General features: G+C 47.7%; 1 protein-coding gene and 1 non-coding gene across 3 annotated transcripts; both read left to right on the top strand.

The window, feature by feature from the left end:
- The first annotated feature begins 1,028 nt into the window (after positions 1 to 1,028).
- Positions 1,029 to 19,361, top strand: LOC127226323 (G-protein coupled receptor 55). 2 transcript variants are annotated; one of them, XM_051190248.1, is made up of 2 exons: positions 1,029 to 1,241; positions 18,321 to 19,361. In XM_051190248.1, exons 1-2 carry the CDS (start codon positions 1,091 to 1,093, stop codon positions 19,292 to 19,294), a joined length of 1,125 nt encoding a protein of 374 aa, XP_051046205.1. In that variant the 5' UTR covers positions 1,029 to 1,090; the 3' UTR covers positions 19,295 to 19,361. The 2 variants fall into 2 exon arrangements, with proteins under 2 accessions (XP_051046205.1, XP_051046213.1); XM_051190256.1 differs by lacking the exon at positions 1,029 to 1,241 and adding an exon at positions 2,330 to 2,406.
- Positions 19,362 to 22,776: 3,415 nt separating this feature from the next.
- On the top strand, positions 22,777 to 22,882 carry LOC127226342 (U6 spliceosomal RNA). Its single transcript, XR_007834875.1, has one exon. It is a non-coding gene; the product is annotated as a U6 spliceosomal RNA (small nuclear RNA).
- The last annotated feature ends 4,858 nt before the right edge of the window (positions 22,883 to 27,740 follow it).

Raw genomic sequence — 27,740 nt, 5'->3', positions numbered from 1 at the left:
AGGCATAGTGGCACACATCTTTAATCCTGGCATTTGGGAGACAGAGTCAGGTAGGATCTCTGTGAGGTCAACACAGTCACAGGACAGCCAAGGAGCCTGTTCACAAATAAACTGTGGGGAGGGGGTGCTAGAGAGATGGCTCAGCCTTACGAGCACTGGCTGCCCTTCCAGAGGGCCAGGGTTCAATTCCCAGCACCCACATGGCAGCTCACAACTGTCTGCAATTCCAGTTCCAAGGGATCATTTGACCAGGCATACGTGTGCTGTACATATCTGTGCTTGCAAGCAAAGTAATCATACATGTAAAATAAATAAACCTTTTAAAAAAAGTGGCTTGGTGGCTGTGACATTGAGTAATGTCAAGGAGATGGGAGGTGGCATCAGAGATGAGAAAATGTGCTACATTAGCATAGATGGCAGAGCCACTGGTCCAACCCAGGACTCTTTCACCTGGAGTCTGACATCCCTCAGCTAGCACTGGGAGAAGCTGAAGAAGATAAAGCCAGTGGTGTTAACGCAGAGCGTTCGCTAGTGTCTGTCAGATGTTTGGAGGCTTCATGCAGTGGGTGGAGAGGAGGGTGCCCAAGGGCCTGGTGGGCTTCCCTCCCACCGTGGGGACCTTGACAGCATAAAGCACAGGATTCCCTGAACTCAGCAGCAGGGAAGCCTTGGAGTCTGTGCTTTCCAGAACCTTCCTAGTGAAGGGCCCCTTCTGGATACTGTGGACTTTCAGCACCAGGCCAACCATTAGTTTGAAAAATGACCTTTGTCTGCATCTGCATGCTCAGGGGAATCCAGACCCCACCATAGCCTGGACCAGTACATCGAAGGAAAGAGGCAGGAGCCTCTGAGAGGTCCGGCTACCATCACGATGGAAGGGCAGACAGGTCTCACACAGATGTCTGAGCACCTAGAACTTCCTCCTTCGAGCTCACAGTCAACTTTCCAGGAAGTGGAGGAGGGAGAGGGGGTATTCTGAGCTGCTGCTGTCCCTGCCTTGACCTGAAGTTATCTGACACTTGCTCCCTCTGAGTTGCACACGTGACCACTCTCCAGGAGGCTGGACATCTCCGGCCCCTGCTGGTGGCTAATGAGGTCCACGTGGAGGGCAGGAAAGGGAACTTCCCTCAGGGGCTTGGTCAAGCCTCCAAGGTTGGGGACTCGCCAGCTGTGTGACCACTCATGGGAATCATCTGGGCTTGGGAGCAGAAGTGTGACCAAGCCTGGGCCTTGGAGCAGAGGTGAGGTAAGCAGCTACTGTGTGAATAGAAAGGGCCCTCAGCCCATGTGTCCCTCCCCTTATTTCCCTTCCTTGGTTTCCCCTGCCTCCCCCTTTCTGTTGAGGCTTCCCCTTGGGGTCGGCATCCCGTGGCAGCTTTAACCCGGATGGCACTGTTATCAGCACCGCTCCTTACCTCAGCCAGACTCTTTGGGGAGACAAAGGCAGCCTATGGCATCAGTGGGGACAAAGTGTCTAGGTGTTGGTCTCCGCCCTCTCACTCTGTCTGCTTTCACCAGGGTTGAGAAAGGTGTTACTGTCTGTCTTGGACAGGCTGTGCACAGGCTACCCGATAGGTAATCAGCAAGTGATTGTTGATTGAATGAACTTGTGACCCCAGTTCAAAGATGAGGAAGTCATTGGCTGGGAGAAGTCACAAAGCAGAGGCTCAAGGGGCCTGGCCACTCTTGGCTAGTTGGGCTCGCTTAAGAACCAGGCTGCCCCTGATTGACCCTGCAACCTTCTCTCAGACACCCCATTCCCGCTTCCTGTCCCAATTCCTTCTCAGCACGGCCACTTCCCTTACCCTAACCTGCCTCCTGCCCCTAGGGCTCCTGCCCCTAGGACAGTATCTGTACCAGCCCCCCGAGCTGCCCTGTCCACAGAGCAGAGATTCAGAGAAGAGCTGGAGGGACATTTGAGGTTTCCTTTTGTCAGTCAACTTCCAATATGATGTTTCTGTTCAGTCTTTGAGTGGCTCCCTACTCCCAGATGAGTGGCTTCTAGTTTCTGTCCTTATTCCCTGTGATCCTTGGATCTCAGCTACACAGAGACACCTTGTCCTCGGAGACAGCCCCACCCCTGGCCTTTCTGAATGTCAAACAACCCATGGGTGAGAAGACCACTTGAGCTGTTCTCTTTATGCCTATGGCTTCTCCCCACATGGTCCTGCCCTGCTTCCTGCCCCCCTGCCTGGCCCAGCGTAAGCCCCTGCATGGGCAAGTCTGCCCTCAGAGTGGGTGCTGGGCCTCTGATGGCGAAGTGAAGGGTGAATGGAGCAGCGTCAGGAGAGGATGTGGTTCGTGGAGTAGCTTTTTGGCAAGTAGTCACAAGGGCCTGCTCTCTGCCCTAGAAGGAGCTGCCTCTTGGAGCTCTCTTGATGCCTGATGCACTTGATGGAGTTGGAGGTGTGTGCTACGGTATCATCCCTATAGAGCCCCCATCTGAAAGGAGGCAGGAACCCACCCCAGGAGCCAAAGCTTCTAGCTTGCTCTTAGGGATAAGAAGGTAGGGGTAGATCAAGGTAGTGATCCCAGGCTTAGGGGATCCCCAAGAAAGTTTTTTATTTGTGACTTTTCGGTCTTAGAGGCATGGGGGGGCCAAGAGAGGGCTCTGAGCCATGGGCAGGGCGTGTGCAGCTCTCTGCTGGACATTCCATCTTCCCAGAATTTGCAGAGCACCGAGGGGAGGGGGGACAGTGAGTGACAACTTACATAACTTTACTAAATGTCTTCATGTGTATATTTGGCTCACACCATGCATTTAAACATTTAAATAGCAAGCAACAGCAAGTCATATTCTTTTTTTTTTTTTTTTAAATACGTGAGTGGGATGGAACACACCCATAGTCACAGCTGTATGGTGAGGTGAATACAGTCCTGGGGTACATGAGGTCTTGCCCCCCACCCCCAATACACACACACACACACACACACACACACACACACACACGAGAGAGAGAGAGAGAGAGAGAGAGAGAGAGAGAGAGAGAGAGAGAGAGACGCAAAAGCAGGAGGTGGGTGAGCTCTGAGCCCTGTTTTTTCAGGAGCAGCAGGGCCCTGTGAACCCCTTGCTGGGTCTCCAGATCTAGGCTCTGGACAACACGGTGGGTATAAGACCTCTGCATGGCTCCTGTCTGTCAAGGTCCTGGCTGCCCTGTTTTTGCTGCTCAGGTCTAGGTGTTCTGCCTTGCCCTGCCAGGCTCTGGAGAGGGTGTGGCTGGAGATATTGCTGGTGCCCCTCAGCTCCGGGTTCTGTCTCAACTCAGACAGCAGCTGAATCAGGGGCCTGGTGTTACCATTGCATAGCCTTGGGTTATCAAATCAGTGAGAGTAAGGCCTGGAATGGCTGTCACAGAACAGTGGGAACCTGAGCTCTGAGGACCCCCTGCTTCCCACGGAAGCCGATATTTATGCAGGAGCACCCGCTGCCGGTATGAATCACCCAGACCCACCTTGAGGAGTTTCTATTCCTGTAGACACATGAAAGTCACAGCACGCATGATCTGTAAAAATAGCCTTGCCTTGATACTCCAGGTCCCCCCAGGCTCCTTCTGGCACAAGAGCTGCAGTACCAGGCTGCATGTCAGCCAAACTTTCCTAATTGCCTGGGATGTGTGAGGGCTCCACGCTGCATACCCTGCGGGGCTAGCTCAGCCTTCCCAAGAAGGGCCACGGGGAGTTACCTGCTGACTCCAGAAGACACCTGTGGGTGTGACATAAGCCCAGGCTGGATCACATTCATGGTCTAACTATGAAGCCTTCCACCACCATTCTCCTCTCTGGCCAGTGTTGCTCTGTCCTAAACCAAAGTGCTGGATGTCCCTGCCATGCCCTCAACAGCTCTCTGCTGCTCCTGTGCGGATGTCAGCTGTGAGAAGCTAGATGAGTGTGCACCCAAGGGGACAGAAGAGAGTGGGACCCCCCTTTGTGGGAATTCCGCTCTGCTTGCCCAACATTCTAATACTACTCAGAGGGGTGTGGACCCTTTCCCTATGCCCCAGAGGTAGAGCCCCCGGTTAAGCGAAACAGGTTAACTTGGGAGCTGCTTGGGAGTCTCTGGCCCCACCCCCGCACCCCCACCCCCCCAGGAAGTTCAGGCCCAAAGAGGGGAAGTGTCAATGCCCAGAACTTGCAGGTGGCTGGGTCCTGGAGGAGATATGACACCTCAGGAGCTCAATCAGCTGCACGGGACCGCCTCCAGGTAATCGTCTCTGGGCTATTTAGAGAAACTGAGGCCCGGAGCCTCTGACCCGCCCTTGCTTTCCTGAAGGTCTGGGTTCTGTCCACTCCTGGTCCTAGACCAGTGGGCTTCCGTAGGTAGCAGGCCAGCAGCTGGCCCTGAGTACACTGTACTCCGTGACAGCAGCAGCTTACAGTAGGCAGACCCGGTTTGTCCCCTGATAATGGGTGACATTTTTCTACGAACCCCTCAACTTCCTCCTGATTTGAGTCAAGGCTGCAGGTCGGGGTGGGGGAAGCTCCCCATATCAACACAGGCACCCTCCCCCAACCAGCTTGGCTTGCGTGCCACCAGCCTCCACTGGCCCACAGTCCACTCCCCCAAAATCTTGCTGGGAAATCACCAAGCACCAGAGATTACATACTCTCAGGAGTTGTCCTGCAACCCCTGAGCAAGAGGCTCCTGGTGAACCACGAGTGGGTGTGGGAACCAGAGACCTAGATGCTTACCATTCACATCATTGCTTAGCCTCAGTTTACCTCTCTGCGAATGGAGGGACATTAGTCCCCTCTTTACTGGCTCTTGAGGACAGTAAACGATGGGGCCTGCTTATGCCCTGGCAAGCAAGTGGTCAGTTCAGATTGCTATCCTCTAACAGGATTATTCTCGAACTCCAGCCAAGCATCTCGTGGAGAGGCTGGGAGAGAAAACATACCGGCCTTTAGAACCCTGAACACCCAGATTCTTCCTGACAGTGAGGACAGGTCAGGAAATGCCTGCCGGTTTGTCCTGGACTGGGCTTTGTGCTGTTCAAGGTGGAGGCCAAGAAGGGGTGTGCACAGTACCTCCGATAGCCTCCCGGAAGGATTCTTCTCTCTTTTTTCTTCCCCCGAGGGAGCATAGTCATTCCAACAGATCAGTCCAGCCTGCCTGCCTTCTCATTCTTTCGTTTAGTAATCCTCAAGATGGAGTTTTTGGTGTGCGCTGGTGTTATAAAGCAAAGATGTAGTGGGTCTCACCATGGCACCATTCCTGGACAGCAGGGATGCTTGCCCTGTTGACCACAGGTGATTCCTAGTAGTCCCCACTTAACCAACTGAGCAAGTCCTATGGGACGACCAGGAACATGGGGCTGTGATGTGAGTGCCCACTGGTCCTTCTCTGTCCGCCTGAACTTTTCCTCTACAGATTAAGCTAGAACTCATTATGTTGCACATTGGCCCTGAACCGGTGGCAAACTTCCTGCTTCGTCCTGCTGAGTGTTGAGATTACAGGCTTGAGCTACCGTGTTCATCTGACCTTGGACAGACTCTCCGAACCTTACTTTCCTCACTTGTAAAATGTGCACCCAGAATATATCTCACTGGCTGTGTACTCCACAGGGCACGTAGCCAGTGAGGTCTCAAGTCTCTGAGCTACCCCTTCACTCTCCCAGTCTCATTCTTCCCCAAGAGCAGCCCGCTCCTGGTTTCAAGGCGATTCCAGGGAAGACACAGGGTCTTCCCACTGATTTGGTTAGCTCACTGACTTGGACTAGACCTGCTGATCGGCAAGCCCAGGAGTCTTCTTGCCTCTGCCTTTCCACAGCTGGAACGATAGGGGTACACCTGGTTTTTATGTGGGTGCTGATGATCAAACTTGAGACCTCTTGCTTGTAATACAAGCGTTTTATTGACTGGGCCATCTCAGGTCCCCATCTTGTGTCCCTGCACTCTGGTTTGCAGAAGCCCAGCTCAGGCACAGTCATTTCTGCTGCTTTTGGGTTGGTCCATTTGCATTCTAACTTGGTGATCTCCAGAACACTAGGGCTTCAAGCTGGGAAACTGGATGGGCGGCACTGGTCCAGGAGAATACTTGCTCCTGCAGCTGAATGCCTGAAGCCGTACCAGCTGGGATTCCATGGTTGGGGGTGCCATCTCAGTCTAGATCCCTGGAGGTCTGTCTAGAGCAGTGGCTGGGCACTGATGAGCTTGCTACAGCCTAGGGGAGTGGACATCCTCTTGGCCTGCAAACATTCTTGTGTGTGTGTGTGTGTGTGTGTGTGTGTGTGTGTGTGTGTGTGTGTGTGCTGTTCCTGACACTTGTGAGGTCTGGAAAATGTAGGCCACTGTGGGGAAAGGAGAGCTAAATGGTGTTGAGTCTTTTGGTTTGGTTTCTCAGTCTCAGCTGTGAAGAAGCAGCTCTGGCCTGCCCCCGGTGTGTCAGATGGGGGCACCCTGGGCACAGGGGCTACAGTTATAACTATTCATATAGTTTCGTGGAGGAACTGGCAATAAGAGCCAGCGTGGTGAGGCTGACTCCAAACTCCTGAGACTAAGCAAGGTTTTATGGACAGGCAAGCGAAGCTAAAGCCATTTCTCCTGATAGAGACAGAGGTGGACTAGAGCCAGGGCCAGTGCCTTCCATGTGGTGACTACTTTTTCTCCTTATCAAACTTTCGAGAAAATACTATGTTGAGAGAAGATTCAATTTCAGGGCTAAAAACAAACAAAAGCATCCTGCAGCAAGAATACATGAGCATTTTCTCTGTAGTATTCTGGATAAGCTGGTCCCCTGCTTTTGCTTGTAGGGAGCTCACTCACCTCACAATGGGAGTGTTTGCTTTTGAAGTACTTATAACAAAACAGGCCGGCTCCCTGAAACAAGCAGCCTGTGGCTACTGGTGGCTACTCTTCCTCCGACCCTGTGAACTCACACTGTGGATTGTGTCCTGAACCCTGCTGGATGGGCTCTCCTCTCTATGGGTCAGGAGCTCGGCTCAACCTATCTTCTTTTTCCAGGTTCTGCAGCTCTCATCTGGGCCCCTACAACCAAACAGCCTTGGGGTGCAGGGGTGACTAGAGCCAAGAAAGGTGACTGCAGGCCCTGTTCCTCTTCCAAATTGTGTCAGGGTGGTCTTGGTTCACCTCATTCTTACTTTCCCGTATATGGGAAAGAATACCTAGAAATTCTCATTCACTGCAATTCTTGTGTTTTTATGTGTGTCTATTTTTTGTCCATTATTTCAGCGACGCATCTCCAATTTTACTCTGACTCACGTTATTTAAAAGACTATGCTAGAAAATCTTAGACGTAAACAAGAACATGTAGAAAAGCCATTTCCATGTTAGTCAAGGGCCTATGGATGTGGGCCTGATGCTTGGATAACTGTCTGTGGTCCATGAAGGAGCGTTGAATGTGGGATAGACTCAGCATGAGTGCTGTCTACAGAGACTCCCTAATGGAAAATTTTGCTCCCTCATCTATGCTGTTAGCTCTCCTGCAAACCGGGCTGACCAGAGCTCCGAGCCTCTCTATTTGACTAACGATATTTTTAGGATCAATCACCACAGTTGCTAAATACAATTAGTTTTCCCACTTTCCCTTACTTTAGCCTTTCTGGCACATTCCCCATCATGCATTCTCCCCCCCCCCCCCCCCCGCGCAGTGCACACTGGAACATAGATTGTTTCAAATTTCATCATTTGCCATAGTTATTGCCGTTGTAGGGTCTCTGCTACCCTAGCAGTTCTTTTGACTAGAAAAAAAATATTGTCCTATTTCTTATTTTTTTAGCATACTACAAGCCCAAGAGAATCAAAGGTGACGCCATTTCACCTTAGAACGCCTGAGACCTTTCGTTTTCTCTGTTTCTTATCCATAAAAGATAGTTGGGTTTTTAAGTGGATGCTCCTTTTCATAGACGATGTTGATATTAAAATGCTTCATTATGTTTACACTAACTTCGGAGAGGGTTGCCCCCTTCTGTCTTGAGACTGTTTTTTCAATTTCAGTTTCATCATAAAATTTCTCTTCCTTTATCTTTTCAAAGTAGATAAGATCACTTAACATAAATGTCAAATTGGAAAATACTAATACTCTGATGTTTGCATTTGTATCTGTTGACAGTTCACCAAACTTTGAGATAATTATATTTTAGATAATTGCATTTATATTTGCTTTCACCCACTTTATTTATTTATTTATTTATTAGAGATTGAGTCTCAAACAGCCCAAATTGGCTTCCGTTGAGATCCTCCTAAGTCAGCCTCCTGAGTGTTGGGATTACAGACATGTACCCTTCCACCTGGCTATTAAAAAACAAAACCAACAACAACAAAAACAAGTTTAAAATAGTGGATACATTTGGAACTTTGTGAGTTTGAGGCCAGCTTGGTCTACATAGTGAGCTCCAGGACAGCCAGAACTTCATATAGAGACACTGTCTCCAAAAAACAAACGAACAGCAACAACAAAATGATTCCCCTCTGACCTGAGATGATAGTGTCCCTCAGCTGAGCACTGGGCAGTTCAACAGCTCTCTTCATTTTGTGTGACTCTCACACCCTTGCCACGCCTCGAGTTAATTCAGACCACACTTGGTTTCAAAAGTTATTTTTATCATTTTCCTTCCATTCCTGATGCTGGATAAAATATTTAAAGAATCTCATGCTGTTTCCATGTTTTCCTGTATTATTATGTTAGGGATACACATAAAAAATGATAAATAAAATAGCTAATTAAAAAAAATCTATTTCCTACTATCCAACTACTAGAATGTAATGCTGTCTGGTATACGGAATTTTTTTTTCTAGTTTTTTTTTTTTTTTCCTGTGTGTGGGTTTTTAAAAATCACAGTTGCAATCATTCTGAATGTATAATATTATAGTTTGTGGGTTTTTATGTAACCTAGTCAGCATAAACATAGCATCAAAAATTTTCCATTAAGTGGATTTACCGTAGTGAAATTAACCATTGCCTAGTATTTTAATGTGTGTATTTTTTTTTATTAGAAAAAAATGCCACAAAGAATTACATTTCTCTACATATTTTTTTTTCTTTCACATAGTTTATTTAAAGCCTAAGAGTTGCCAGATAGAAAACTACTATGATTTTTGTGGCTTATGATTAACCAAATATTCTAAGTTCTGTGTCATGTACTGGCTTGCATACTCATTTGAGTATTGACGAGCCCTTGCTCAGCTTCTCGGAACTTGATAAACATTTTTATCTCAGTAAATGCTTTTCTGTGTCCTTTGCCTGTTTATCGAGCATCTCCTCATAGAAAAAGAACATAGTTATCTAAAAATATCTGTTTCACTGTTTTATTCAGAATATTATTTTATTTTAATTTTTAAAAGAAATTTTCTGCTCTGCAAAGCTGTGCTGGCTTTATGTTTAATTTTTTTTAGTTTATTTTGTATTATTTTACGTGCATGAGTGTTTGCCTCCACATGTGTTTATACAATGTTTGCCAGGAGCTCTTGAGTTCAGAAGAGGACTTCAGATTCCCTGGAACTCCGGATACAGATGAGTGGGAGTGGTCATGTGGGGGGTGGGACTGGGCCTGGGTCTTTGTACAAGCAACAAGTAATCTTAATCATTGAACAAACTCTCCAGGCCTGCCTGCTTTCCTGTGCGCTTGCTCTCTCTCTCTCTCTCTCTCTCTCTCTCTCTCTCTCTCTCTCTCTCTCTCTCTCTCTCTCTCTCTGGTTTTGGGGATTGTGCCTCAGGCCTTGTCTCCCGCTTTCCCTCTGGTTTGATTTTTGTCAAATGCAGTTCCTTACTGAGTTTGAGTGTCTTAGCTGCCTATCGTCAGGCAAAGACTTGAGTCTTCAGTCTTTAGATCCAATAGTCTCAACTCACTGACTGTGCCTTTATTATTTTTTTTTTCAAGGGTGGGGGATGTCTCGTTTTATCTGCCAAATGTTTCAGTACATTATCTGAGGTATCTGAGTGCTGGTGTCTGGTTTCAATAAGAATGCTTTTATTATTTCACCATGAAACACAAAGTTGCCGTGGTATCAGCAAATTACTCCTTATCATTCTACGAAGTGCTTTCTGTCTCTTCATTTAATGAGCTGTCATGAAAAACAATGTATATAAGCAGGTGGCTTTTCATTTTCACTTTAATGATGTGATCCACAATGCTAGTAGCTGTCCCAGTTGAAACTAATGTATGCCTTGTTTACAGGGTTTATAATTAAAATATACTGAGCCTACTGGGTAGCCTCTCAATTAGGATGGCTGCATGCCTGCACTTAGCATTGGCTCTTCTCTTTTGTGTTTTACAAATCAAGCTTGGTACTGGGGCGTGCTTTGACGGCGGACACCCATTAACATTATCTGGTATTCTTGCATAGTTCATAGCCTGTGGGAATCACTAGCTGCTTAAGAACACTGAAGTAAGCGCCTGCTTGATTCATGAGCAACCTTTTGATGGCACGCTGTTTTTTTTTTTCATGATCCTAGTCTAAGGGATGCTTCTCTGTCTTGCTCAGTTCTGGTAAATGGAGTTTCCTGCTGTCAGTCTTCCGCCGTATGAAGGGTTTGTGTGGTTGCACACAGGGACGGAGAGTGTTTCTTGCTGTAGTTATCTCCTTCCTCTCTGAGCTTAATGTCTGCCACATCAGATAAACATTTCAGTTTGCTTTTTGATCACAGCTGAGGATCAAAGTAGACATCTGTCCATAGTTTAGGGCCGTGTCTGCCCCCAACCCACCTGTTATGTTACACTTCTGGGTTCTGGTGTTTCTGTTTCTGTCATTATTTTTTCCTCCAATTTCTCTGGGACTCTTTTCCTCACTTTTCTAAGGTCTCGAGTGGATTAGCTTAATTCACATATTTAGTCTTCCTCCCTTTTCCCCCCTCTTAAAAAAAAAAAAGTTATAGCAACCAGGGGCAACATATTTGTCTCCCAAATGGTTCGGGCTGCATTGTGTGAATTAATTTTTTAAATAACAAATCAAAGACGTTTGCATTTGTGACTACTTCCAAGCATTTTGTTTTCTGGCTTGTACTTTAGTTTTAAGCAGCCAATTATTTTTCTTCTACACTCTTTGTATGTGTTAGAGAATATAGATAAATATGACTTCAGCCTTGGGTTTTTGTTTTGTTTTACTTTGTTTTTTGAGACAAGCTCACACTATGTAGCTTACCTGGAACTCTCTGTGTCAACCCAGAGCATGTATGTATGTATGTATGTTGTATGTATATATGTATGTCCTCAGCTTCAAAGATTCACCTCCACCTCCCCAAATGCTGGGATTAAAGGCATACACACACCACCACACTGGCCTACTGTGGTGTTTTGATGGGTGTTTTACTCTTGCTAGACAGATAATTCATTTTTGGCCAACGTTTCTTGGGTATATAAGGGTAAAAATAGGTTACTTCTGTACTTAAAACCAGACTCAATAACTGTTAAGTAGTATCAATTGTACTGTTTGTTTATTCTATTCTGACTTAACATTTTTTCTGTTGACCTGTTTGAATCTGTTAATGCTTCTGACACAACTGGCTTTGGTTAGCACATCTCTAAATTCTGTCTTTATATGCTTCTACCGTGCCGTTTGCACACGAGACTGCAGTGTTAGCCTTCTTGGTTGTATCTCCCTTCCTTCTTTTATTTTGTTTATGAGATGCTGGAGCTTCAACCTCGGTCTGGGAATACCAGACAAATACATGCTTTACCACTGAGCTACACTCCCACCATGCATTTTCCTTTTAGTAATTAAAAAGAACCAAACCGTTTCCCCCCCTTTTTATTAGCACACATCTGTTGTGCAAACTAGTAGGTTTCATTACGCCAGAGCACTCACACACAGAGTACAGTATGTTTTCGTCCCATCATACCCCCTTCCCACTCGCCCTCATACCCTCTCCTCCCCCCAGAAAATAACCTTTCCCAGTGCCCGGTGACTTTATTCCCCGGGTTCTGGCCGGTTTTGCCATCACAGCCTGTTTTGGGTTTATTTCTTTGTTGTCACGGGACTGTCACATCGAACACTGTGTGCCTTGGTAAGAGCAGATCTGAATAATATTTATGGTTTGTTGTTGTGATGTTGTTTGTTTGTTTTATAGATTTCACTATGAAGCCTGGCTGGCTAGATTAGAACTCGCTCTGTAGACCAGGCTGGCTTTGTACTCACAGAGATCTGCCTGCCTCAGCATCCCAAGTGCTGGGATTAAGGGTTGCTTCACTCACCAAACCCAGCTTGAATGATGCATTTTAGTGAACTATGAGTGTCGGGAGAGAACAGTTTGGATGTTTCATATTTACTTTTTATTTCTATGCTGGCTTCTTTCCTGGTTATATTTGCTCTGCGCTGAACAGTCTGGTGTTTTTGTTCTTTCTTTATCTTCTTTGGCCATTTTGAAGATAAATGTTCTGTTTTAACCACGGAATTTAGCAAATATCAATCTACATAATAGGGTTTCGCTATGACATTTTCACATATATTCATGCATTTTGATCATATTCACCATTATCTCATATATCTTGCTGAGTCCCCTTTCTCTTCTCAACTAGCCTTCCTTCTGCTCTCGCAGATACCTATTTTTAGTAGTCAGTGGTTACTTTAAGGTTCTTTTTTTAAAAAAAAGTCCTACATTTGGCCTGGTGAAATGGCTCAGTGAGTAAAGGCACTTGTAGGCAAGCCTGATACCCTGAGTTCAATCCCAGGGGACCCACATGTAGAGGAAGAGAGCCTAGCTGCATAAGTTGCCCTCTGACCTCCACACACTTGCTGTGGTACATGTACACATACACACACACACACACACACACACACACACACACACATACAGAGAGAGAGAGAGGGAGAGAGAGAAAGAGAGAGAGAGAACATAAACTAAAAATTAAAATCTTACACTTTCTGATTTGTTTCCCATCAGCTTCTTGGATATCTTGCACTGTCTTAGCAACTGTCTGCTCACCTGGAGGGAATCAATCAGTCACCTACAGTGTGGTTTGTAGACTGGTGCAGGCCTGGGTTGGCTGGGAGAAGGTGCTATAGCTCCAGGCCTTTGGTTGAGTATGAATTGGTCTTTATAAATGCCTTGTCTTCTCTAAGGATGGATGTTTCATCTCTTACCCAGAGAACATTTATGACTTTTTGTCTTATTTCTGTGGAGACCCAGTTTTTTTTTTAAGATTCTTTTTAAAAAATACTTTTTGTTTTCATTTTGTGTGTGTGAGAGTTTGGTGCTTGTATGTGTGTACCACGGGCTAGAAAGGGTGTCTGATTCCCAAGGGAGTTACAGACCATTGTGAATCTCCATGTGCGGTGCTGGGAACTGAACTCAGGTCCTCTGTATGAGCAACAAGTGCTCTTAACCATTGAACCATCACATCAGCTCCCCTTTGAAGAGTCTTTAAAAGATGAATTATCCTCAATCCTTGGAGGAAATTGAGAGGATTAATATTTCAGACCCTCCAATAACCATGCCATTAGCTGGCAGTAATTTTTTTTTTAACCTGATTCCCGTTATGTCTATTTGTAGATAATGTATCTTTTAGCTTCAAAGATCACCTTCTGAGAAGGACCCATTTGAAGTCTTCCAGTAATTTAAATGGGACCTTTATGGTAGTTCTCCTGGGGATGAGAACAGCTGAATCTTGACATGCACACACATGCATGTACACACACACACACACCACAGTCTCAATGTAGGCACATCCCAGCATCCTTGATCATGGCTTTTGACCAGACCAACTTTCTCCTTTTGCTATCTGTTGTTTCTCCCCTTCTTCCTTCCCTTCTTCCCTCCCTCCCTCCCTCTTTCCCTTCCCTTACTCTCTCCCTTCCCTCCTCCCTTCTTCCTCCCTCCCTTCCAGCCTTCTTTCCTTTTGCAAGTGGTCTTGCTGTGATATATAGTCTAGTCTTGAACTTCTGTGCTAAGTGTCCTCCTGCTTCTGCTCCCAAGTGTTGAGATTAAAGTAGTGTTCCACAATGTCCAGATGTTTTGTGGGTAAGAGAGGGGTGCCCATGCACCTACGTGTGTAGGCAGCAAGGTAAATGTCAGATGTCTTTTCTCAATCTTCTTTTACTCTCATGTTTTGAGACAAGGTCTCTTACTGGAACTGAAGCTCAGGCCAGCTGGCCATGAGTGTTAGGGATCAACCTGTCTCCACACAGCACCAAAGCTGGGGTTACAGGTACATACCACTATACTGGGGATTTTTGGTGGGTTATGGGGATCTGAGTTGTGGGTCCTTGTTGACCATATGGCGTACTTACCAATGAGCCGTCTCTTCAAGTCCCAAATGTTCCTTTCTCCTTAATTTGGTGGGTTCATCCATGGAGTTTTCCTGAGCATGACACATACATGTGCCTGGAGGTTTTGGATTTTCTTCTTTTCTTGGTTTTCTGCTGTCCGTGATCTCAAAGGCAATTGCTGATGACTTGAGCCTGCTTTTGCCATCACTCCAATGTTTACCTTGCAGCTTCCAAGTCATACCAGCTAGTTTTGGGATTGGTCTGTGGTGCTCTGAGCATTTTTGTCAGGAGGAAACAGCCTGCCATTCTGCATTTCTTCTAAGCCTCCCACACCACGACTCTTCTATCACTCTGCCCTTAGCAGTTATGGGAGTCCTGAGTTTGAGGACCCTTGCAAAGGTTGCAGAGGTCCCCCCCCCCACACACACACTTACCACACCACACCAGTCTTGTCTTAGCTGGGTTTTCTACTGCTGTGATGAAACACCAATACCAAAAGCAACTTGGGCAGGAAAGGGTTTGTTTCACTCAAGTCCCATATAACATGTTGCTCCTTATCAAAAGTAGTGAGGGCAGGAACTCAAGCAGGGCAGGTACCTGAATGGATGCAGGAGCTCATGCAAAGGCCATGGAGGGGTGCTGCATACTGGATGGATTGCTTCTCGTGGCTTGCTCAGATTGCTTTCTTATAGAACCCAGAACCACCAACCCAGGGACAGCCCCACCCACCATGGGCTGGGCCCTCCCCATCAAACATTAGTTAAGAAAATGCCTTGCTGGTTGCCTACAGCCTGACCCTATGGAGGCATTTTCTCAGTTGAGGCTCCCTCCTCTCCGATGACTTTAGTTTGTGTCAAGTTGACATAAAACTAGCCAGCACTGGTCTAAAGCACTGGTCATGGGAGAGATGTCTTTTTGGGCCTCTGTGACATGAGCCTAAGAAAAGTTCATATACAAGAAAGCACAAGGCCATTAGGAAGCCACCTGGGTCAAGTGCTGTGCCTTAAATGTTTAACATAAAGGGTCTGTCTGTCTATACATATGTCTACATGTCTGTATGTATAGATTTTTCTTTTAAATAGGAGTTACAAAGAGTTTGGGAATGGTATTCCACTTATGATCTCTAAAATATCCGAATTTGGGGCTGGGGTGGTTTGGGATAGGGCCAGTGGGTACAGTGCTTTCTCTGCAAGTACACGGATCTGAGTTCGGATCCCTGGCACTCACAAAAGCTCGGCACAGTGGAGTTCATCTGTAGCCCAAGTGAGTTCCCAGGTTCAGTGAGAGACTGCCTCAAAAAAACAAATGAAGGAGAAAAAAATAAAGCTCAGAGTGGCAGAGAAAGATCCTTAACACCCAACAGCCTCCTCTGCCTCCATCCACACCTGCACACATGTGTGCATCCATGCACACACCTTCACCATTCCACACCCAAAAATGCCCAAATCTTTTCTTCCCACATGCTCCCTAGAAAGCTGTAGTAAGCCAGGCGGTAGTGGCACACACGTTTAATCCCAGCACTCGGGAGGCAGAGGCAGAGGCAGACTGATCTCTGTGAGTTTGAGGCCAGCCTAGTCTACAGAGTGAGTGCTAGGACAGGCTCAAAGCTACAGAGAAACCATTTCTGGAAAAACAAACAAACAAACAAACAAACAAAAAAGCTGCAGTAATGAGAAACGGCCAAGGAATGGGAATTCTCCTGACAGTGAGGATGTAGCAAAGAAATTAGCCACGAGGATGTGTGGTGTGGAACTCGCTGTTACCCAGGAAGCCTAACTGTTTGCTAATAGGCTTCTGGTTGAAATAGTGATGTTGTCTACACAGTGAACTCAGAGAGGCTATTAGAGAGAGGGAATTGAGTCATGTATACTCATGTGAAACAATTTCTAAGAAACATTGTTCACTGGAAAATCAAGGGACAGAACTGTAGGTATAGTGGTTATTTTTTTTTTTTAATTTCAAAGGCACATACTTATGTGTATGTATGAAAATATGGTTATAACTAGGAACTCCTAGAGAAAAATTTCAAGCAGCTGTTATGCATGGTTAGCTCTGGAAAGTATGACTGAGACCCTGAGGTACAATGGAGGCATGTGGTTTTGAATTCTTTGGATAGCTTATTAAATGCTCAAATTGCTTTTCAGCTATAAAAAAATAATTCTAGTATAATAGCATAAGCTAAAAGCTACATCCTGACCATGGGTCAGGGGTCGCTCTGGGGGGGTTATTCTATCCTGGGACCTTCCTTTGCATCCTTTCCCTGATATCCAGGACCTGGGTCGATTATCTGTTTTTAATCTGTTCCAGGGACACCTTCCTCTATACTGAACCCCCACAGTGACAATCTCACCCTCTAAAGCACCCAGACTCTACACAAGACCTGGTCAGAGCCTGGCCAAGGCCAATGCCTGGGAGAGTGCATCTCCAGCCTTGGCTGTCTTGTCCTTGTTCCCTTCTTGTCTACAGCACTTTCTTTGTCCTAGGCAGGCCACAGGCTCCCACCTCATTCCCTCTGGGAAGGTCCCTTCTTCCATGAAGAGTCATTTTCTGCCCTGGGTTTCTCTCCAGGACAGTAAAAGCTGGAGCTGCTCCAGTCCTTTCAAGTCCCCCGGAAAGAGGTCCAGGCATGAATCTGATTGCCTTGCCTTGAACCAGTGGACAAATCAATGCCTGTGTCCAGGGGGGCGTGATGTGCTGATTGGGGTTATCCCTGCAGTCAGAGGTGGAGTCAACTGTCCAATCAGGACAGTGGGTGCAGGAGAGTGGAGGGTTCCCTGCTCAAAGGGGATCTGGGCCTGTAAAGAGCATCTGAAACCCTCCCCAGCAGCACCCCAGTACCTCCCTTCCCCTTCCCTCCTCTGTATTGCTAGAGACTGAACCAGAGGTGTTGTATGTGCTAGGCAGATGCTCCATTCCTGACCATAGCCCTAGGCTCCCTTTCCACTTTTTCTACGTTTTGAGCCAGGGTCTCACTCAGTTGCCAGAGCTAGTCTTTGCCATGTGAACCTCTCCCGAGCACCACCCTCTGCCCGTTTCTGGATGACAGGTTCACACCACAGATGCACACCATCAGGCCCAGCCATTTTCAATGATGTGGAATTCTCTCTTTGCTTAAACCATCTTGATTCAGAGTCTGTGTTTTTACTCATTTCAATGAGAGCTCTGATGGAGAAAATGGAGAGACTCGGGCACATGCAATCGGCCTTGATAGTTTTGGTTTTACAGCTCAGTGAGTGTAATGGTCAATAAATCACATTAGAACTTCAATATTTCATTACAAAATGGGGTTTGTGTGAGGTGTTTTGCTCAGTCGGAGGCTAATATAAGCTAGGCTAAGCTGTGGTATTAGATATATTACATGTACTTTCTTTTAACTGACAATATTTTCAAACCCATGGTAAATCAAGAGACATCTGTAAGAGAGTAGTGGATGCTGGGAAGGCTGGATTAAAAGTAATTGTTCTCTTACACATGTTCTTCATTTACATTTCTATTTATATGTGTGAGCATTTTCCCTCCATGTATGTGAGTGTACCATGAGCATGCCTGGTGCCTGTAGAGTCCAGAAGAGGGCACTGGCCCCTCCCGGAACTGGAGTTACAGATGGTTGTGGGCTTCCGTGTGGGTGCTGGGAATCAAACTCAGGTCCTCTGCAAGAGCAGCCAGTGCTCTCTAGCCCTGGTTTTGCTTCTAAATTTAAATGTAATTTTTTGAGATAGTTTCAGTACGTAATCCTGGCTGCCTCCCCAGTGCTGGGATTAAAGGTGTGTGCCACCACAGCTAGCTTAAGATGTGCAGCCCTGGCTAGAACTCACTATCTTCTTACCTCTGCCTCTCTCTCCTTGAACTCAAAGCTCACTAATTTGGCTACTCTAGTTAAGTAGCTGGTTCCAGGAATCTTGGTCTCGTCCTCCAGTGCGAGTATGACTAGTGGCCCACTATGCCCATCCAGCATTTTTTATGGGTTCTGGGGGACTTAAACTCCAATCTTCATACTGGCGTGGCAAATGCTTTACCCCAGCCCCCTTGCTCTGTGTCTGTTACCTGCAGTGCATTAAGCATGGGTTGCTAAGTGCTCACCATCCTCTGCCAAGTTGTTTTAGTTGTTCATCAGTTCAAGGGGTGAGGAGGAACTCTCTTTTCTACTGTTGGTGTTTCAGGCAAGAACATGAGCCGTCTCTACACAAGTGACAACTGCTCATTCGATGACGTGGATAAGCTGATGAGTACCTTGCAGCTGGCAGTCCACATCCCCACCTTCCTCCTTGGTCTGGTCCTTAATCTCTTGGCCATCCGAGGCTTCGGTGCCTTCCTTAAGAAGAAGAAGAGGCAGCCAGAATACATTGCCACTTCCATCTACATGATTAACTTGGCTGTCTTCGACTTGCTGCTTGTGCTTTCACTCCCATTCAAGATGGTTCTGCCACAAGTGGACTCCCCCTCCCCCATCTTCTGCACTCTGGTGGAGTGCCTGTACTTCATCAGCATGTACGGAAGCGTCTTCACCATCTGCTTCATCAGCCTGGACCGCTTCCTAGCCATCCAGTACCCAATCCTGGTCAGCCACCTCCGGTCCCCCAGGAAAACCTTTGCGATCTGCTGCATCCTCTGGATCCTGGTATGGATCGGAAGCACCCCCATCTACACTTTCCACGGGGAAGTTGAGAAATACAAGTGCTTCCATAACATGTCTGATGGCACCTGGAGTGCCAAGGTCTTCTTCCCCTTGGAGATCTTTGGCTTCCTCCTTCCCATGGGCATCATGGGCTTTTGTTCCTATAGGAGCATTCACATTCTGCTGGGCCGTCCAGACTACACCCAGGACTGGATCCGACAGAGAGCCTGCATCTGGACCATCGCTACCAATCTTGTCATCTTTGTGGTCTCTTTTCTCCCAGTGCATTTGGGTTTCTTCCTGCAGTTCCTGGTGAGGAACGGCTTTATCTTGGAGTGCAGAGTCAGGCAGAGCATCAGCTTGTTCCTGCAATTGTCCCTGTGTTTCTCCAACATCAACTGCTGCCTTGATGTTTTCTGCTATTACTTTGTCATCAAAGAATTCCGCATGGGCATCAAGGCCCACCGACTTCACTCAGTCCAGCTGGTCCACCAGGACACCACGATCTCCAGGGGTTAAGGGAAGGTACCCCTCTCAAGGGAAGGAGATCCTAGTCCCAAAATCTTATAAGGAACATTCTGTGCTTCTTTGACACTCACTGAGTAACATCTTTGTTCTGTGTACCCTTAAGACCTTTCCACAGCACCTGGATGACTGAGGTACATCACCTTTGGTTTGGGTTTGCTAAAGAACAAGGTGACTTCTTCATTTCTAAGTCCAATATGTATGAAGCAGAAGAAATGAAAAAGAAAATGTAGCATTAGACATCTGTTTCTCAGCTTTTCTATCTTTCCATTCTGTTGGAAGAGTCTAGAAAGGGAGAGAGAGAGATGGAGAAAGGATTAGGGCAGGGAATCAAGAGCATTTTGGTAGAGATCTAGGGATAGGGAAGAAATATGCCTTCAGGATAGAGTAAGCGTGTACTTTTTTTTTCCAGACCCTTCTGAAGCTCTGTTGGCAATTGACCTCACAGAAATGATGACAAAGGGAGCTTTTAAGGGCTGAACAAATTCCCTTCCAGCCCTAGAAGGCACAAGAGGCCATCCAAACCTCAGGCCCCTGAGAAGGATTAGATGGAGGGGACAGTGTGAAGTAGGTCACTATGGAGGGGGACACTATGGGGCCAGTAGGGACAGAGTGGAAAGTGAGCAGAGTGAAAAGGTGTAGAATATACCCAGGGAAGGAAAGAGACACACCGGAGCTGGAACTGGATGGCCCCTTTCCTATTGCCATCCTGTAGTAGTGCTGTCCCAGGACTAAGACAGCCTAAAAAATATAACTCTCTTAAAGGTGACCAGTCTTCTATGTTGAACAGCCTTGAACAGATTCAATAGACCTATGTGAAAGGGATGAGAAAGGATTGAACTTAACTTGGTTCAGCCATAGCAGAATGAAGAAGGTGTCCCTTTTGGGTCCTACTTGGACAGCTGGTACTGGTGACACTGTCTAGGGAGCTGGCCAGAAATTGGAGGGGAGGGAGAGGCTTTCCTCACAAAGACCTGGATTGGAGGAAGGTGGTAGGCGCTCACCAGTTCCTGGAGGGAAACTACAGGCAGCTGAATCAGTGTGGGAGCCTTCATCAGCTCCTCTTACTCTGGCAAAGGAGCTCACAGTGACAGCTGAAAGTCTAGCTTGCGATGACTCAGCCTTTCCAGAGAGTGAAATGATCAGAAGGATAAATTGTGGGGTGTTTTTGCAAGACGGAAGGAGTGGGACGAGAAGAAACCCGTGAGACTTCGCATGAATAAGACACGAGTCTTTAGGAAGAGAAGCCACCACAGCCCTAACTGGATCCTGCAGGGGCTGGGGGCTGGGGGATGGCGTGGAGAGGGACGGGAGAAGATGGAGATGTGTCTGTAATTTGGGAGCTGCCCGCAAAGCAGAAGATGGTGGTGAGGCCAGGCGTGGGAGGAAGGAGGAGTAGGAAGGGAAGGAAGAAGAGGAAGGGAGGGAGAGGAGGTAGAAGGAGAAAGGAGAGGACAGAAAAGGAGGAGAGGAGGAAGGGAGATGGGCAGGAAGGGCTGAGGCCGTGAGAGAGTAAGGAAGGTGAGTAGGGAGGCTAGGGGCAGAGCAGCTTCCTCCCGTCATGGATTAGAAGCCATGGAAGGGTGGGACATCCAGGCCGTAGTGGCTGTGGCAATGTTTAAGTGTCACTGTGGGAGCCACCTGTGGGCCACTGAAGGAAAATGTAAGGAAGAGACTCAAGGACCTTGGCAGTGTCTGTAGAGGAGAGGGGTACGAGGACAAGAGCCCAGTGCCAGGGTTGGGCCTCCAGGAACCTCTTGGCGGACTCAGGGCTGTGCAGACCCAGAAGTGGATACTGTTTTGTCTCTCAGCTGTCTTGGACAGAGACACCATCTGTAACACTGAGACAGCCTGACTGTTACGTACAATAGAACATTTGTGGCTGCTGTAGGTTAGCCCGTGACCGGGTAGGTCGTGGGACCACCTCCTCCGAGTTCTGTCAAAAGGGTAGGGAATCTAGAGCCATGAACTGAGGAAAGGTAAGGACAAAGTTCCTGGAGGGGGACAGCAGTGTCAGATCGGTGTGATGACCCTGGACCTGGAGATGGCTGGGGGGGGGGGAGGTAGGGCTTGAGAACCCCTGATTCATTCCAAAATAGTGAGTGAAGGGAAGACAATTCTTGTCTTTTCCCGTGGAGACTTACCTGGTGTGTGTCCAGACTCTGGGCCCAAATCACCAGTCCTATGGGTCCTCAACTGGCAATTGGCCCAGCTGTACCGGAACTGAGGAGGGTCGGTGTTAAAGTCGGAGTGCAGCATATTGCACCGGTGAGTGGGGACACCCAGGACTTAGTTGTGGGAAAAGTCTAGATCCCTGTAACTAAAGCCGATGGGGCTAGAAGCTATTGTTTAACCATAAACATGACCTTATCTGTACCCAGGCTAGGAAGCCTGACACATCAGCTACATGTACAGTTGTAAAATCTAGCAACATTAACTGGAAAATCGATTTGATTAATATTATTTACTGAATAAATAAATTCATTCAATGCACTGTGTCCTTGTCTTGGGCTTTAATTTCTGGTTCCAGAGAAGAACTGGTCTCTAATGGCCCCGCTAAGGGATTCAACACTTGTGGTCCCTTTACCAGACACCTGGGCACCAAGCATGATGTCACAGGGCACCTCTCAAGTGTTCAACTGGTTTTCCCGGTTGATCAGGAGCTAGACACCTAGGGGGTGTCTAGTGGCAGTCTCGTGGGTGCTCAGTTAGCTGTAGTAGCCACTAAGTCACTTAGACCCCATGCACCCGGCTCCAGTCCTTTTAGCCTGTTCCTCCATCTTGAACCATCACAACACTGGCTCTGTAAACATGAGGGGCCCAGCCCAAGAGGCCTGCTGACCACACGTCCTCCAAAGGTAACACTTCCTTCTCTGGCCAGTTATGGTATAAATCTATCTTTCCTCATGGGGAACTCCTCCTCACCTACCAAAGCCCCTGGCCGGCATGGCCTAGGCCTAAGTTACTCCTTTCTCCTACATACTCAAGTTCCAAGACATGACCCGGGTGTGGAAGGCTGACCAGGGACAGCCTCATTTCTTAACCGTCACTTCTCTGTTAATCCTAGCTACCTCATGTCTCTCCCCTTGGCTCCCAGAGGATTACATTGGACAACATCTATTTATCATTTGCACTTGCCGCTGTTTCTCAAGTGTCCCCTCCCTGTGGACCCTTCCAGGGAAGATTTAATTGGAAAATGCCTGTTCACATCAGCTGCATTTATTTGTCAGCTATGTTCCTCACGTGTCCCCTCCCTGTGGACCTTTTGAAGCTAAAGTCACTACAGTAATACAGTGGAGATGCCCTGGGTTTCTGAGAACGCCCACAGGGAAGATTCTAGCCTCTAGAAAGTTACAATGAATCACCAATAATTTCAAAGATGCTTGAAATGACTGTAGCGGCTGCAGAGACTTGCAAGGATTAGAAAGGACTGGCTTAACAGATCATTGGTGAGCCTTCTAACCAGGGATGAAAAGGCTCACTTCGACAGCACACACACTAAAACTGGAACTACACAGAGAAGATTAGCATGGCCCTTGCACAAGGATGACACCCAAATTTTTGGAGTGTTACCAATTTTGTCAAATAAATAAATAAATAAATAACTGAGTGCCAGCATGTGGAGATGCTACCTGTAAGGTCCTTTATGGTCCTCAGAGGGCCAGCTACGCTGTGGACAGCATCCTTTTGGGGCCACAGAGAGGCTGACTGAGGCCACTATGAGAATCTCATTCTGAGGACAGGGGACCCAAAGAGTCACAAAAGTTGATTTTGAGGTGCACGCCCCTGAAACTATCACCATAGCTCCTCTCACTTCTCAGCAGTGCCTCTCGGTAAGACCAGGGTAGAGCTCCCACAGGCGCTGAAGGAGCTTGGAGCACAGTAGAGGTGAACACAGCATGTTCACGTCCCCTCGTGCTGGGCCGGGGTGGGGCCAGGGGTGGGGGGACAACCTTCACTGTGATCTACAACAGAAGTGAGGCCGGCTGTCCTTTGATGTCTGCAAAGGAAAGACTTCAAAGGAATGCTTGTCGGAGCAAACCTGAGGCTCACCTTTGAGGCCCCAGGCGGCGCCTTTGCTCCAAGGCAGTCACCTGAGCAACCATAACCAAAACTTGTCTGCAAGGATGCAGTGCAGTCATGGGGGTGGGAGGAGATGGGAGAGTGTGGGAGGGGCCTTGAAGAGCACAGACACCAAAAGAGGGTATTCAGGGTGATCTGCAGAGTGTGGCACAACCCCTTTTCTAAGGATGGTTTGGATGCTCAAACACTCCTGTTTCCCATCCAAGTCACATGATGGGAAAGGTTGATAGTGAAGAAGGCTAGGCACTTAGGGCCATTCGTTGTTCAGGGATAAGCCAGCCCTGACTAAACCTGAGGATGGCAAGAGCTGACTCTCAGAGACAGAATCTCTCACACAAGCTGAGCCTGCCCAACGGATAGGACTAAGGCAAGAGACACAATGCTAGTGGCAAAGGTCCAGGGAGAAGACAGTTTTCCTTCCCTTCCCTCTCCAGTAGAGAGGACCTACGAGCCAGGAGTCCTAGGATGGTTAAGGAAGGCTCCAGACAGGCTTCAGGGTAGGGGGATATTTGGGGAGTGGGACTTCAGAAGCATTTGGTAGATGAGGAGATGCCCCCATAAACACACAAGATAGGCTGGTACACCTAGGCACTGGGAAGGACCAGTCCGGCTACAGGAGGCCTCTGCCCTGTTCTTCTACACAAGCACGCATATCCCCTTCTCCACCCCCTAAAGGGGCAGCTGGGGCTTTGCTTTCACTGAAGGTGATCAAGGACAATCACTTGCTATAGAGTGGGGCAGGGGACAAGTGCCAAAACACAGGTGCTTTGTAGACTTGCCTGCACCTGTTGGATCATTTGGTCAGGAACATTTCAGAACCAGACAGATGGGCTTCTGGCATCCATGGAGGATGGCATCAGGCCAGCATGCCTTGAGTGTTATAGGCAATTTAACTCCAGAAGCAGGGGGGTTTAAGCCATTGAGATGAACACAGATAAAGGTTGGTGGTTAACAGAGATGAACTGTTGGTATTTTCTCCCTGGGATTTCTACAGAGCACTCAGATACCAGAGATACAGCCAGGGGGCTGATAGAGTGTAGGAGGGACCACTTAAATGGCAGCAAAACATTCCTCTCCATCATGGAGGCTGAATGCACAAGGTCTGGCCCGGCCCTGAGTCTGGTGAGAGCTCTCTTCTTGGCCGCAATTGCTTGCTTTTTTATTATGTCCACTCATGACAGAGACAAAACAAGCTTTCTGGAATCTTCTGTGAGGATACTGGTCTGTTTGGGTCAGACTCCACCGTTAAAAGTTTCATTTTACCTTTATTGCCTCCCCTTAAAGTCCAGCATTAGGCTTCGATGCCTGAATCTAGGTGGAAACATTCAGGGCACGTGTCTTTTACTCTGTGAACTTGAATAGAACATACATTCCTCAAGTTCAATACACCCAGCTCTGAGCTTCATGACATTTAACAAAGACATGCCACCTCTGTTGTCACTGGGATTCCCTCTTGCTCTGGGAATCCTGCATGAATTCTAGCAAGAAAGTTTCCTTAGGACCCACAGAGATGGCTCAGTGGTTCAGAGCGCTTGCTGCTCCTGCAGAGGATCTGAGTTCAGTTCCCAGTACCTTCAGAGGGTGGCTCACAACACACACAAATAAAATGAAAGTAAATCTTTAAAGATAAGTGGAAGCCGGGCAGTGGTGGCGCACACCTTTGATCCCAGCACTTGGGAGGCAGAGGCAGGTGGATCTCTGTGAGTTCAAGACCAGTCTGGTCTACATGAACTAGTTCCAGGACAGGTTCCAAAGCCACAGAGAAACCTTGTCTCAAAAACAAACAAACAGATAAGTGGAGGTAGCTGGAGAGATAGCCCCAAAGTTAAGAACAGTTCCAAAAGACCTGGATTTGATTCCCAGTAACCACAGCAGTCTGGAAATCTAGTCCCAGGTGATCTGATGCCCTCTTCTGGCTTTCTCAAGAACTGCAGGCACATGATGCAAAGGACCCAGACACATAAAACAAACATAAATAAATAAACAAATTAGTGAGGGTCCTTATTTGTGAAATAGTGGAGGAAGGGTCACAGACCCAGTTCCCAATAGCCAGGCCTGTGAAGGAAGGCTTCCATGTTACGTGGTTTCAAGACTTTCTCCTACAGTTCCCATAGGGTTGCAAGCTGCTCCTCCCACCAGCTCCAATGTCTCTCCCAAAGGGCTCACACCAAAAACACCACGGCCACGCCTTCTCCCCACAGATGGCACTCTCTTCATCTGGACCTGGGGCTCCGACGCCTGGCTTCTTTCAAGACAGGGAGAAGTTGGAAGATATCCAAAGTAGATGTTTAGCTCCCACCCTTGAAATCATGATCCCGGTTGGAGAAAATGGAACCATGGTGTCAGGACGGCATGAGGGAGCTCCAACATGTTCAGTCAAAATAACTGGCATTTGTGTGTCCTGGGCAAATGCCACGTCCTGAATGGCACAAGAAGGACAGAATGGGGGTGGGGTGGGGATTGCAGCTCTCTGAGGTACCAGTGGGTCCTGAAGAGGAAGGAACAGGGAACCCGGGAGCCCACACCTGCCATGGGCTTTGCTTGGGATGCCTGCAATAGTGCCCCACCACCACTAATAGGTTAGTATTCAGCGGTTTAGGTGGAGGGACTAGGAGTCCAGGACTTAAGCACGGGAGAGGGGCCACCCCTCTCACCTGCTGGCGGCACTTACCTGTGGTAAACGAATACCCACAGGCATCCCCGGTCTGTGGTGTGAGCGATAAACCTGTGGGGTTGCTGGTCTGAAGCCTACAGCTCCTCTTGGTGCACACACACACACACACACACACACACACACACACACACACACACACACGACTACCTACTTCCCCTCTCCCCTAGAGAGGTCCTGCCTGGAGCCTCAAGGGTGACACCTTCTGACAACATGGCTCAGCCTTCTTCAGGGGTCAGCAAGCAAAGCTGAACTTCCCTTTGGACTCTTTGGACTAAACGAGGAGCCTGGGAATTTTGAATCATTTGGGGACCATCTCCCTGTCTGAAGGACACATGGGGACCAAAAGTCTGAGTCTCGGCAATTACAATTAATGTGAGGATTTTTGTAATCTAAGTCATTGAACAGGTCACGCTAGTCACACTGTCATCTTTAAACATATTCATTAATCTTTGTCCCTTCCTAGGAGTTGATGACATCAAAAATTCCACTCTCCTGGGATGTCCTTACCTGACCTGATGTGAAGGTTCCTAGGGACCCCTAATTGCCATCCCCCCAGGGTATGGTCAAGGCCCACCCACTCCCAGCAGAGCCTGCCTTTGGCACAGCTGTGAATTCAGAGTTGCCACCTTCTGATTCCCCTCCTTGGGTCCTTCCTACCCCATTGTTTTCTGAGGAATGGGGAAGAGGACAAAGCCATCATTCAAAAGCAACGCCAAGAACAAAACCCCTGTGGAAATGGCCCCCCAGTCCCTCAGAAGTTTAACAGCAGGCTGAACTGGTGAGCTACTGCCTCCTTCCTTCCCAAGCCAAGCTACAGCTGAAATAATCAAACTCAGAAGGAGGGCAGCCTGGGTGCAGGGTGGCTGAGGGTGTCCCCAGCAGCTGATGCAACCTGGATGCATTTTATGTCCTTAAGCATCAGAGCCCTTTCCTGCCTTTGGTAAGTTCTTAAGCTATAGCCTTGTCAGTTGTCCTTCAGAAAGAATCTGGAGGGCTCTAGCCCAGGAAACAGGACCGCAAAGACCAATGCTCTGAGAGGTTGGGGGCCTTCCGTCGGCTCCCCCACACTCCCAAGGCCCCTCTGACCTTGCCTTTCCATTAGATCTACGCATGTGGCAGAATAGACTCATCGTCACACACCATGTCCTCTTTCGGTCCCATAGAGGATCATTTACAAACCACTGTCTGTTTTACGGCTCATGAGACTTTGTCCTGGGCTTCTGTGTATGTTCAAAGCTCATTAGATTCCCCCAGAAGCTGTGTATGAGTCATCTCAAAGTTGTCTACACTCTTGCCTCCCCAACAGGAGTCGGGTATGCCTCTTTTTTTGTGCCCTGCTGAGCTGGTGGGTGGCCATGCACTGGTGACTTTCCATGGTCTGGTTTTTCCACATTTCTTCTGTCACAGATGCGTGTGTGCTCCCTCTGGTTTCATTTGTCTTTGTCAGTTTGTTCCAGAGAATGTCCTGATGATAGAGGGAAATGTCCCTTTATCACATGGGTCAGACACTCTGTGGGGGTGGAGGGGTGGGTGCAGATTACTTTGACTTTGGACGAGAAGCATAATTGGCCAGTTTTCCCCTTAGGACTGTGGGGGATGCTGAACTCCGAGTGTTATCCCAAGTCTTTCTGTGTATAGACCTGGCAATGACAAAGGAGTGATCTCATAAATCAGATGGCCTTG

The sequence above is a fragment of the Phodopus roborovskii genome, unplaced genomic scaffold (genome assembly GCF_943737965.1).
Source record: "Phodopus roborovskii unplaced genomic scaffold, PHOROB, whole genome shotgun sequence".
In the NCBI taxonomy this organism is placed as follows: Eukaryota; Metazoa; Chordata; class Mammalia; order Rodentia; family Cricetidae; genus Phodopus; species Phodopus roborovskii.
The sequence above is the reverse complement of the archived record's forward strand: the minus strand, read 5'-3'. Positions and strand labels throughout refer to the sequence as shown.

What these genes read in the sequence shown, in the direction of transcription:
- LOC127226323 (XM_051190248.1), top strand. Translation starts at nt 1,091, where the DNA reads ATGAGGTCCACGTGGAGGGCAGGAAAGGGAACTTCCCTCAGGGGCTTG. An exon ending in GCCTGGGCCTTGGAGCAGAG is followed by an intron (nt 1,242 to 18,320) that starts GTGAGGTAAGCA and finishes TTGGTGTTTCAG; the next exon opens with GCAAGAACATGAGCCGTCTC.